General features: G+C 37.6%; 4 protein-coding genes across 5 annotated transcripts in view; 3 read left to right on the forward strand and 1 right to left on the reverse strand.

The window, feature by feature from the left end:
- LOC129565834 (troponin T, skeletal muscle) overlaps window positions 1-11883 on the forward strand; it is a 94143-nt gene that overhangs the window by 59428 nt on the left and 22832 nt on the right. The gene's annotated exons all lie outside the window — the stretch shown is intronic.
- On the forward strand, window positions 154-2585 carry LOC129565842 (histone deacetylase complex subunit SAP30 homolog). The gene is made up of 3 exons (XM_055441123.1): window positions 154-1176; window positions 1396-1611; window positions 1761-2585. Exons 1-3 carry the CDS (start codon window positions 982-984, stop codon window positions 1890-1892), a joined length of 543 nt encoding a protein of 180 aa, XP_055297098.1. The 5' UTR covers window positions 154-981; the 3' UTR covers window positions 1893-2585.
- Window positions 2502-4199, reverse strand: LOC129565832 (exosome complex component RRP45). Its single transcript, XM_055441080.1, has 4 exons — window positions 4033-4199; window positions 3619-3970; window positions 3367-3532; window positions 2502-3283 (listed from the first exon to the last, which is right to left on the reverse strand). Exons 1-4 carry the CDS (start codon window positions 4096-4098, stop codon window positions 2602-2604), a joined length of 1266 nt encoding a protein of 421 aa, XP_055297055.1. The 5' UTR covers window positions 4099-4199; the 3' UTR covers window positions 2502-2601.
- On the forward strand, window positions 4271-6089 carry LOC129565831 (general transcription factor IIH subunit 4). Its single transcript, XM_055441079.1, has 2 exons — window positions 4271-5496; window positions 5555-6089. The coding sequence occupies exons 1-2, from the start codon at window positions 4405-4407 to the stop codon at window positions 5906-5908; spliced, it is 1446 nt and encodes a 481-aa protein (XP_055297054.1). The 5' UTR covers window positions 4271-4404; the 3' UTR covers window positions 5909-6089.

Here is an 11883-nt window from a genome sequence, read left to right on the forward strand (position 1 = left end):
AAACGAGCCACCATGTTTTCAACTCATTCACGAATACACACGCCTGATGCGTAGTAATCAGTCAGTTCGCACACCATTGCATTTGCGTGAGCTCTATTGGAACAGAGAATGCTGCTGATCGGCTGGGGTTTGTGTGTTAGTATATTGTGATTTTTTTTTTGAGCAACATACAAAATAATAAAGACTCATAGTGTTAAACATTCGGTCGAGCAACAGACAAAAATTCATTCTCTCTCTCGCCTCAAATATTTCCGCGACTTGAAAAATTTCTACCTATTTCTGGTGCTAAAAATGTTGTGCGTTTGTTTAGAAAAAAAATATAATAAATTAATTGTCCACTAAATAGCTTCCAATTTCGATTATCGTGGATTTCGAATTTTAGAGCTCACATCGTTCATACCGAAGCGCGCTCGGTAAATATTTTGGTTTTAATTTAATTGAATGTGCTCTGCTCTGTTGTGTGTGACAAAATAAAAGGCCATTTCAGTTTGGATGGAAAAAAAATTCAATCGGCATAATCAGTGTGTGGGGCAGCAAAAAGGCGACCGCAAATCAGTAAAATATCGTCGGTGATTTGTGTTTTAAGTTGGAAATTGTATTTTCCAAATGAGCAAATATAATATTGTTGCATTCATGCTAATTATGTCCCGGAGATTTCAAGCGTTTCGTATACGTTTTCGGTAGAGAGAAAGTGAAAATAGTCGTCAAGTGATTGTTTTTTTTTCTTCTCTCGTCTTCTTCTTTTGTTGAGTGAAATAAAATAAACACTGAACAGAAGTATCGGCGATTTTGGACGGTAGCAGAAAACTGTTGTGTTTGAATGAACAAATAATAGAAGAACAATAAGCAATTTTTTTTTATTTCGCCCTGGATACGATATGATATAATCGGGACTAATTTAAAAGTGAAACACGTGTCATATTATATTAAGAGAGTGCGAGCAGAAAAAAAAAGTAGTCGGCATAGACGCCATATAAACGTATGATAAAACAAAACACAGAGAAAATGAATGGTTTTAGTACGGGTGAAGAGGACTCGCGCGGTCCAACAGATCAAATTTGTTGTTTAATCGATGAAAATGAGCGGTGCCGAAATGCTGCCGGGAATGCATCGTACAGTAAACGCGTACAAAAAACTGTGACATCAAGACGCCTTAAACTCAGCATCGACCCGCAGGTATGTATTATCAGTGGTATTTTGTGTTTGTGTGCTTCACACACAAATGTTTCACGTATTTCCTTTGCTCGTCTATTCTCGTCGTTGTTTGTGCGCGCAGTTTGTTTCGCAATTTTGACGTACGTGTGAAAGCAATTACTAATTGGGAGAGCTAATGTGACTTGTTTTTTCTTCTTCTTCTCTATTTCGTTGTTTATTGTCATTTTTGCGGTGATACAGGCGCAACATATATACATCTGTGACTATCATAAGGGTCGAATTCAATGTGCCCGTTCGAAGCGTCGCCGAAAGGAGTCCGAAGATGACAGCAATGAAACAGACACCGATTTACCAGAAGTTGATCTCTATCAATTGCAGGTGAATACGCTGCGTCGCTACAAAAAACACTACAAAGTAGCCACACGGCCCGGCATGAACAAGGCACAACTGTCTGATGTAAGTTTTCAACCATTACACTTGTTTTGACACACTTTTGTTTGTATCACTTGATTTGATTGACATTTTAACTGAATTTTTCTTTTCGCTCTCTCTCTCTCTCTCTCTCTCTCTCTCTCTCTCTCTCTCTCTCTCCTTCTCTCGAACAGACAATCATGAAGCATTTCAAAACAATACCGATCAAAGAGAAAGAGACTCTTACCTACTTTATTTACATGGTGAAATCAAATTCGAATAAGCTCGACCAGAAGAACGGCATCGGAGGGAATGATGGCACCTAAAAATCCACACACGCACCACATGCACATGGGATAAACACCGTTTCAATGTTGATTTCTATTTGATTTTATAAGTTTATTAGCCGCTTAAAACCATCTTTTTCCCTTTATATTGTATATTGTTTGATCGATTTCATTTGTAACCATATATAAGAGAGAGAGAAAGAAACAAACACAATAACATCGCAATTGATGAAGCTCAAATCTTCTCCTACGTGTAAGCATTACATCGAATTAATTGTGTAATTTTTGTTTAAATTTTTTTTTGTTTGAACATTTGAGATTCTTCAATTAAGCGTAATTCGTGCATTACACGCGTCAAATCTCAAAACTACACTTACAAATCATGTCGACAACGCTATCAATTCCATAACTATATTCTTTAAATCGTATATCCTCCCCAAAAAAAAACCTCTATCCGTAGAGACAGGACATTTTTTTTCTTCGGGAAATAATTTTTTTTTCAATTTTCAGTTAAGTTTAAATGATTAGTGCGAGGCAAAAACGAATTAATGAAAGTAAAGAAAAAATAACTGAACGATTGAATAGATTTACCAAAATGCAGAAAGAATTGTAATATCAAAATTACTCATAAAATGAACTCAACTTGAATTACGTTTCGGATTGTAATTTATTGAAGATGAAAAAAACAAACAAACAACGGATGAATTTTATCTTAACGAATTAAAAACAAAACCACTGGCCTTTTTATTTATGTGATTTGTTCCATGACAACCGTTTCTTCTTCTTCGCTGTCCTCAGACATGGCAGCATCGTCGTCATCGACGGCGGCGGCGGCAGCGGTGGGTGGTTGTTTGGATTTTTTCTTGTTTTTCTTTTTCTTCTTCTTTTGCTCTTCTTTTGGTTTTGGCGACACAGGCTTTTCAACTTCATTCGATTCAAAGTCAACATCACCATCCATTTCGGGAATCCAATGGTCAGCAAAATCATCGTCGCTGGACAATTCTTCGGCTGGCATCAGAACGGCGGAATGATTTCCAAGCGATTTTATTTTCGCTTGCTCCTTTTTCATCTCTACAAGTTCAACTTCCATTTCCTCGGTGGTATTCAGGTGAAATTTCGGCAATCTCAACAGCAACCGGCCTTCTTTGTATGAATCGAAACGATTCGATTGCAGGCACTGCATAAAACCAACTTGTTCACCATTTGCACGACGTTTTTCATCGGCTTCCAAGGCTACTTTGATTAATTTAACAACCGCATTTGCTCGTTTCGCCCCTTGATTCGCACATTTGATCAACAACTCCAAACTAGCCAATGTGATGCCGCCGAAATGCAGGCCACACAATTCACGATATGAATTTATGCCAAATACAACGGTCGCTTCTGAGCGACGCTCTTCCAACAACGACGGATCAGCGATGACAATTTCTCTGTGAAAATGAAAATTCGAATATCAGTTCATATCTTTAGATAATAGATAATTCAACCGATGTATTTCGTTGTTTTGTCTTACCCATTCTCATAAATCGAATATGATACGCAGACCGGGTAGTGGTGAAGGACAATCGGAATTGGATCTCGTTCGTTGTGTGAATGAATTTGAATTTCGTCACCGGTAATGGTAACATCTGGTCTTTTGAAATGTGCCAAAGCGGCGAGCGCAGCAACTGAAGCACAGTCTATTGAAAATGGAGAATGAAAGATATCGTTTCTTTAAATGGTATTCCCAAAATACAATGAAAACCGTTTGTAAATAAAAAGTTACCAATCAAATTTCCTTCATGGTTCAGAATATTCAAGTCGACTCGAATTCGCCACACCTTTTCCTCTGCTTTGATACACAACGATTCGAGATCAACGCATCTTGACTCCTTTAGAGCTCGTTCCAGGTTTCTTGTCAACAGAACAATATGTTCAGCTGATCGTTTGTCTTGGCCACTGTTTACGTTGATATACAAAATACCTTCGGCGGGGCGTGTTGCACGCGGTTGTGCAATTTCACATGATACTTGAGCCAATACTTTGGTTTCTCCCAGTGTCACCAGTGCACATCCCCATTCGACACCAAAGTGTATGTTGATATTACGAAATTCGGTAAAACTACGACCGTCCAAGCGCTGCAATAGACAAAGACAATTGGTTAACCTGAAATCATAGTCACCCCAAAACTCGTACTCACTTTGTTTTCCTTCAAGCATTTTATTATGAAATTCTTCTCACACGTTGATAATGGTTGATCGTTCATATTTTCCGTTTCATCGATGTGTTAGCGGTGTTTTATCTCAATTTATTTTGATTGTTTGGTTCACGTGTTGACACAGAAGAATCAGGTTAGACGTTGACATTTCGATTTTGTCAATAGGGACACGGATTTCGAAAACGTATTTTACGAAGTGTTTGACGTTTGAGTCTGGCGGCGAATGACAATCAACATTAATGCTAACACACACCGACACCGGTACCGATAGTCATTTTATAAGCGCCCAATCGAATGTATAAAACAATTAATTCCGTGCTGAATTTAACGTAAAAAAATCGATCCGATTTTGAAATGGATCCCAAGTCGGAGCTTACCAAACCGGTGGATTTGGAGTGCATTGATTTGCAACGATATCTCAAGAGCAAACCGGCAAATGTGATCGAGTCATTGTACAATCATCCGAGTATTTGTTTGGCTGTTTATCGAGAGTTGCCCGAAATTTCACGTCAATTTGTGATACGAATCCTGTTTGTTGAACAACCAGTGCCACAGGCTGTGATCACATCATGGACCTCACAGTTGCATTCAAAAGACCACGCGACGGCAACGAGTGCGCTGAGCGAATTGGTGATATGGCGTTCGGTGGCCATTCCAGGTGGTTTGCCAGCCTGGGAGTTGATGCCGACGTTCAAGAAAAATTTGAAAATTGCTTTACTAGGTGGTGGCCGACCATGGACAATGTCAAATACTCTGGATCCAGATTCGAAAGCACGTGATATTCAATTTTTGGACAATTATGCGATGGGCCGATGGCGATGCGTACTGCATTATATGGTCGGTGCGAGTGGTGCACTCAGAGAAACAGAAAGTGAAGGCATTTCACCGGATGCCGTGCGCATTTTGCTGAGTGCAAATCTGATGAAACGTGATGATAACGACAATGTGCCAGTGATTACACGACAAGGTTTTCAGTTTTTGTTGCTCGATACCCAGTCGCAAGTGTGGCATTTTATGCAACAATATTTGGATACGTGTGAACAGAGAGGACTCAATTTGTCGGAATGCTTGTCAATGCTATTTCAACTGAGCTTCTCAACACTCGGCCGTGATTACAGTACGGAAGGATTAACGCCGAGTTTATTGACATTTCTGCAACATTTGCGCGAATTTGGACTAGTTTACCAGCGCAAACGAAAGGCTGGACGATTTTATCCGACACGTTTGGCATTGAATATATCCAGCAAACGGTCAGCGGTGGCCGCTATTACATCGGAAAATGAATGTGCTCAAGACAGATGCAACATTATTGTTGAAACCAATTACCGAGTCTACGCATACACCGATTCAAATCTTCAAGTTGCACTGCTCGGTCTGTTCACCGAATTACTCTATCGATTCCCGAATTTGATTGTCGGTGTTTTGACACGAGACTCAATTCGGCAGGTAATCATTTAAATGGTTTGATAAAATTAACGATGACTAAATTCGAAATTTGTTGCAGGCATTCCGAGGCGGTATTACAGCCGATCAAATAATCAGCTATTTGGAGCAACATGCGCATCCAACGATGCTTACAAAGGAGAATACCAGCATAAACACAACATCACTGCTACCACCAACTGTTGTCGATCAAATAAAACTGTGGGAAAATGAACGCAATCGTTTCACGTACACCGAAGGCGTCGCCTACAATCAATTCCTATCGCAAAGTGATTTCATCTCGCTACGCGACTATGCACAATCAATCAACGTATTAATTTGGCATAACGAACGAACGCGCACAATGATCGTTACGACTCGCGGACATGAAGATGTGAAAAAATTCTGGAAACGCTATCAAAAAGGCAGTTCTTAAGTTAAAATTTAGTCGACTTGTGACGCATTTAGATTTTAAGGCTCATTCTTTTTTCACATTTTATCTTCTTCTGAAATTTACACTTATTGTTAATAGTTTGAAAACCAAATTCGAACATTGAATTGTTACGGTGGCATAGTAAATTAAGGAATAAAATGGCATCGATTATTCAAACAAAAAATTATTTGTCATTATGTTTTTGACAGTAAGGGCAAACATATCCGTGCGAACATATATACAAACAAGGTGAACATATCCGTGTAGCCGTGCTGAACAATAAATCGGGAAAGCGATTGCTAGTGGAGCTAAAGACGATACAGATTTGTACCAATTTCAATTATTTCTGATCATAAGCAGCGACCAATGTTACATTGATTGCGTTGCCTGATTCTCACGCTGTCCATAACTTCTATACAATATACTTAACGACCCTAATTGAAACGAACGAATACGTGGCCAGAACATTTCAATCACGAAAATGATAGTGATGCTTGTCAATACACATGCATAAATAACCAAAGGAAAGTGGAATTCTTCTAGGGTAATCGCTTCAACATCAAATTGGTCCATATATCGATCATTACTAGACTCTGCTCGGAGGTACCACTGACCTATGCCAAAAATCAAATAAACCATTTTCATCTAATGACGTTGTCACCTTAACAACTCTATCAATTGTTTCTTCGGGTATATAGCCATCGCATATTAAGTAGAAATAGACAGGCACCGTACCTGAAATGAGCAGTTGGACATTTGAAAATTCATAGTTATTATGGAAAAGTATGTATTTACCTAAGGGCTCTTTAATGAGATCATAGTCCTTATTTTTGTTGCTAAGCATTCTCATAAAGTATTCAGCGTTAGCAAACTCTAAAATGAGTGCCACTGCTCTATTTGTGTCGATCTGAGTTGTCAATTCTTGGCCACAATTGTCGTCAAACGTAATACTTGGCTTCTTATTAAGCTTCTGACTACAAACATAAGACTCATCAATCATTCATATCGTTACTCCAACAATGAAATTCATTGAATGAATTACCCAAGCATATCGGTGACGTAGTCCATATGATCTGCAAAAATGCCATCTATAGAAAATGGAACATCGCACTTAGCCAACTCCTCAAGTGAATCCATTTTATAGCGTGTGTTCAGAAGCGAATTCATTGAAAAATCAGTCAAATAAATTGCAACAAACAAGAATACAGTGGCCAATGCGGCAGAAAAGAACAATTTCTCCAATCCGCTTCGAATTCGAACGTTTCCATTGCCAATGACGGTGCAATACATTTCAAAAAGGCAGTGCAAAAAGCTTTCTCTTCTAGGACGAGTTTTATGTTTCAATAAGAACAAAATGATTGCCCCCACAAAAAAATGCGATGAGTAAAATCCAAAAGCTTGGGCTCTTCCAAAAGGGAGATGCGATGAAACTGTTACTAGGCCTCGGGAAATCGTCGCCATACACGAAAATTACTGCGATTTCAATTTGCATATAAGTACTGAATGTTTTAATTTGTTGGACTGATTTGTTCCATAATTCCGGTTCTATAGTCTTTGAAAATGGATCCGGATGGAGAATGACCGTAGATCCAAAAGCGGTTCTGCGAATATTCATAATGTGAAGAATGAAATCTGGTTGGAAACTCGTCAAATATTTTCTCGTCACACTCACTTTTCGGCATCGGAAACTGGCTCATATTTAAAATAGTAATCACTGTAAAATGAACGGTTCACTATTGGTCGAACTGCTTGATGCCGCACAGAATCATTGTCGCAAACCCATAAAATAGCATCAACGAAACTTGCTTTCAATTGAATGAAATATAAATTAGCTAATGACATATCCTGTTTCAAGTATTGATCAGGTTCTATTTCCTTCATTTCGTCCCCACCGCGGTCTGTTTCATTAATTAAAGCAACTGCCAAAAATTTACCGGACACCCTGTCACCAAACACCGAATCGAATATCTCATTTGAATTCAATCGACCGTTGTTAAGTTCCACTGATTGTTTTGAGCTCTTCGATAAAATGAATTCACTTAACGTTCCACTTGAAGTATTATAAACCAAAAGCAATGCACTTGAACTTGGGTTTGCACTTGCAATAAATTCAATTTGCTCAAAATCCAGTTGGACAGGTGTTGTAAATATGAAAATACGATAAAATGCGAGCAGTTTCTCAATTCGATTGAACTGTTCAATCAGTTGAGCTGGTTGAAGGTATATCAATTGAAGAATGCTGTCGGTTCGTTGGTTTCGACGATCAATTTGCTTCATTTCGTCGGTGGAGATATCTTGCGTGGTCATGGGCACGTCGAATGGACAAGCCGAGTCGATTGAAACCAAAAGATGATCTTCGATTGCACTGGGATGGTATAGGATATTGGCCAATTTGAAATTGCCATCGACAAACAATTGACATATCAGTAGTGATAAGTTTAAGAAATTGGTTTGCAGTTCGAGAGAACCAAATGATTCCAAATTCATTTCAGAGATTTTCTTTATATTTCATCCATCGTGAATAGTTGCCAACTACAAACTAATTTTGATGAAGCTTTGCTACTTTCGATTACAGCTCTGGTAGCGCCAATGTCATTGTAAAAAGGCGTCCAATAAATATTCCAATTCCAGCAATGCCATTACAATATTTCCGTGAAGTATTTTCCGGAAATAAGCAAAGTGAATTAATGTTATAATTTCAAACCAACACGTGTGTGTTACATTGTGTAACATAGAAATATATGATTTTTAGACGATATCATAAGTTTCTGGTGGTTGCTATTTGCATATACATATATCAGAGCATTTTATGACCCATAACTTATGTGCTGACTTCAGCGGTGCTAACTGAGCTCAGTAGCTGACATCAATTGCTGACGCGTTTAAACACTACTGTCTTCTCTTTCTGTTGCATTCATAACTCATTATTATTTGCATTCTTTCTCTTCGCCTATTTCCGAATACAGTCCGTTTTTGCGATCAGTTTTACATTGCTAATACATTTTCTTATGGACATTTTTGTTTTGTTTATTTTTTCTTGTTTGTCAACAAATCTGCCTATACTTTAGGATGTCTCTGTATATTTCGTATGGAATATATACTAAGTACAGAGGAATGAATATATGCATATGCAAATAACAGCCACCAGCCTATGTTATCGCCCAAAAATCGGATAGATCGTTCCTATATTTATATATTACACAGTGTAACCCACACCAAAGGCGTTTGAATCCCAATTCAGCATATTCTTCGAAAAATACGCCTGATCAGGCTTGTATTGATAATATCAAACCACTTGCTCATTTCATTTTATTATATTGAATTTATTTTATTATCATAAATTATTATCTAGATTACATGCAAGTACTGATTTGACTTCGTATCTCTATTTGATTCTTGTAGGCGAAAAAGATTCCACGAAAGATTATAATGGCATTGCTGCTACCAGTGTAATCAAAAGTAGCAAAGCTTTATCAAAATTAGTTTGTAGGCTAGCAATTGTTCACGACTTACTTTATAGTTTTGGATGAAACGCTTGGCCAAAATATCGATAACATAAAAAAAATTCGTTCAATGTTACTTCATATGGATTTTCACCCACGTCATTGGAAAATAGCCTCTCATTTTGCCTACATGATTTCCATGTATTACAATGCTTTTATGAATTCCATTAGGTGGATATTTAAAGTGGATTCAGCATATTCAATTGATGTTACCAAATCACTTTCCCATTTCATTTTATTGCATTGGATGTATTTTATGATTACTATAAAAGAATATATGGACTACACTTGACCGATAGTAGCTACGATGTACTATATCTTCATTGTATTCTTGTTGACAAAACATATTCCAGGAAAGCACTTGTATTTGAAATTTTTCTTCAAACAACACATAACATAATCATTATTTAGATTAACATGCAAATACCTCCTTATCCCAATTTTGTTTTTGAAGCCGAAAAATATTCCATGAAAGATTATAATGGCATTGCTGCTACCAGAGGTGTAATCAAAAGTAGCGAAGCTTCATCAAAATTAGTTTGTAGGCTAGCAATTGTTCACGGTGGATAAAGAATAGAAAAATCTCTGAAATGAATTTGGAATCACTTAGTTCTCTCGAACCTTATCTTTAGTGATATGTCACTTGTTTGTGGGTGGAAATTTCAAATTGGCCAATATCCTATACCATCCCGATGCTCTTGATGATCGTCTTATAATTTCAATCGACTCGGCTTGTCCTTTCCAAGTGCCCATGACCACGCAAGATATCTCCACCGACGAAATGAAGCAAATTGATCGTCGAAACCAACGAACCGACAGCATTCTACAATTGATATTCCTACCACCTGGTCAAGTGATTGAACAGTTCAATCGAATTGAAAAACTGCTCGCATTTTATCGCATTTTGATATTTACAACATCTGTCCAACTGGATTTTGAGCAAATTGAATTTATTGCAAGTGCAAACCCAAGTTCAAGTGCATTGCTTTTGGTTTATAATACTTCAAGTGGAACGTTAAGTGAATTCATTTTATCAAAGAGCTCAATACAATCGGTGGAACTGAACAACGGTCGATTGAATTCAAATGAGATATTTGATTCAGTGTTTGGTGACAGGGCAGCTGGTAGAGTTTTGACAGTTTCTGTGATGTATAAAACGATATGTGAATCGCAGCAACCAGAACTATATGATATCGTCCAAAAAACGGAAAGGTCGTTTGGTAGTTTATATTTCACGCAATTGAATTTAAGTTTCGTTGATGGTTTTGTATTCAATTGCAACACCAGTTCAACACCAAAACATCAGAGAGTTCGACCATAGACCGATCATTTTACAGTGATTACTATTTCAAATATGAATCAGTTTCCGATGCCGAAAAGTGAGTGTGATAAGAACATTTTCGATGAGTTTTTAGGTCGACTCCATTTTTTTGACTGAGAATAATTTCAGAGTTCCTTCATTGCCACTCGAGATTACACTTCATCGGCACTCATATACGAGGTCTATAGAACCAGGATTATGGAACAAATCAGTTCAACCGATTAAAAGATTCAGTGCATATCTGCAATTTGAAATCGGAGTGATTTTTGTGTATGGCACCGATTTCCCTCGTCCACTTAACAGTTTCATTGCATCTAGCTTTTGAAAAAGCTTTAGCTTTTGGATTTTACTCATCACATTTCTTGTGGACGCATTCGTTTTGTTCTTCTTCCGACGACAAATTGATCTTACAAGAGAAAGCTTTTTGCACTGCCTTTTTGAAATTTATTGCACCGTCATTGGTAATGGAAATGTTCGAATTCGAAGCGGATTGGAGAAATTGTTCTTTTCTGCCGCATTGACCGCTGCATTCTTGTTTGTTGCAATTTATTTGACCGATTTTTCAATGAATTCGCTTCTGAACACACGCTTTAAAATGGATTCACTTGAGGAGTTGGCCAAGCGCGATGTTCCATTTTACATAAATGCATATTTTGCAAATGACAAGGATTACATAACGGATGTGCTTAGGTAATAATTTTTTGGTTGAATAATGACATAAATGTGTCCAATGATGACAAGTCTAGTGTCATTCAATCGAATACCAGGTTTGACTTATCTTCATATTTCTAGTGCCAAACTTAAAAGGAACGTAACGATTGAGTTTGAAAACCAAGATGGCGGAAGAATGGAACACGAGAGCTACAGAGATAAACATAAAGCAATGGCAATCATTTCAGATGTTGATGACACTGTGCCTATGAGCATAGTACTTAGCAATATAAACAAGGACTATGATCTCATTCCAGAGAGCTTGGGTAAACGCCTATTTTTCATACAAACTATTATCATCTATAAAACTGCTCATTTTAAGTAAAGTGTACCGCCGTTTTTACTTAGTAAGTGATGGTTACATACCCGACCAAACGATTGACAAATTTGATAAGATGACAACGTCATTTGATGAAAATTGTTTTAGTGTATTTTGGCTTATA

Source organism: Sitodiplosis mosellana, unplaced genomic scaffold, assembly GCF_009176505.1.
Source record: "Sitodiplosis mosellana isolate CC-2019 unplaced genomic scaffold, AAFC_SMos_1.0 Smas_scaffold_3, whole genome shotgun sequence".
In the NCBI taxonomy this organism is placed as follows: domain Eukaryota; kingdom Metazoa; phylum Arthropoda; class Insecta; order Diptera; family Cecidomyiidae; genus Sitodiplosis; species Sitodiplosis mosellana.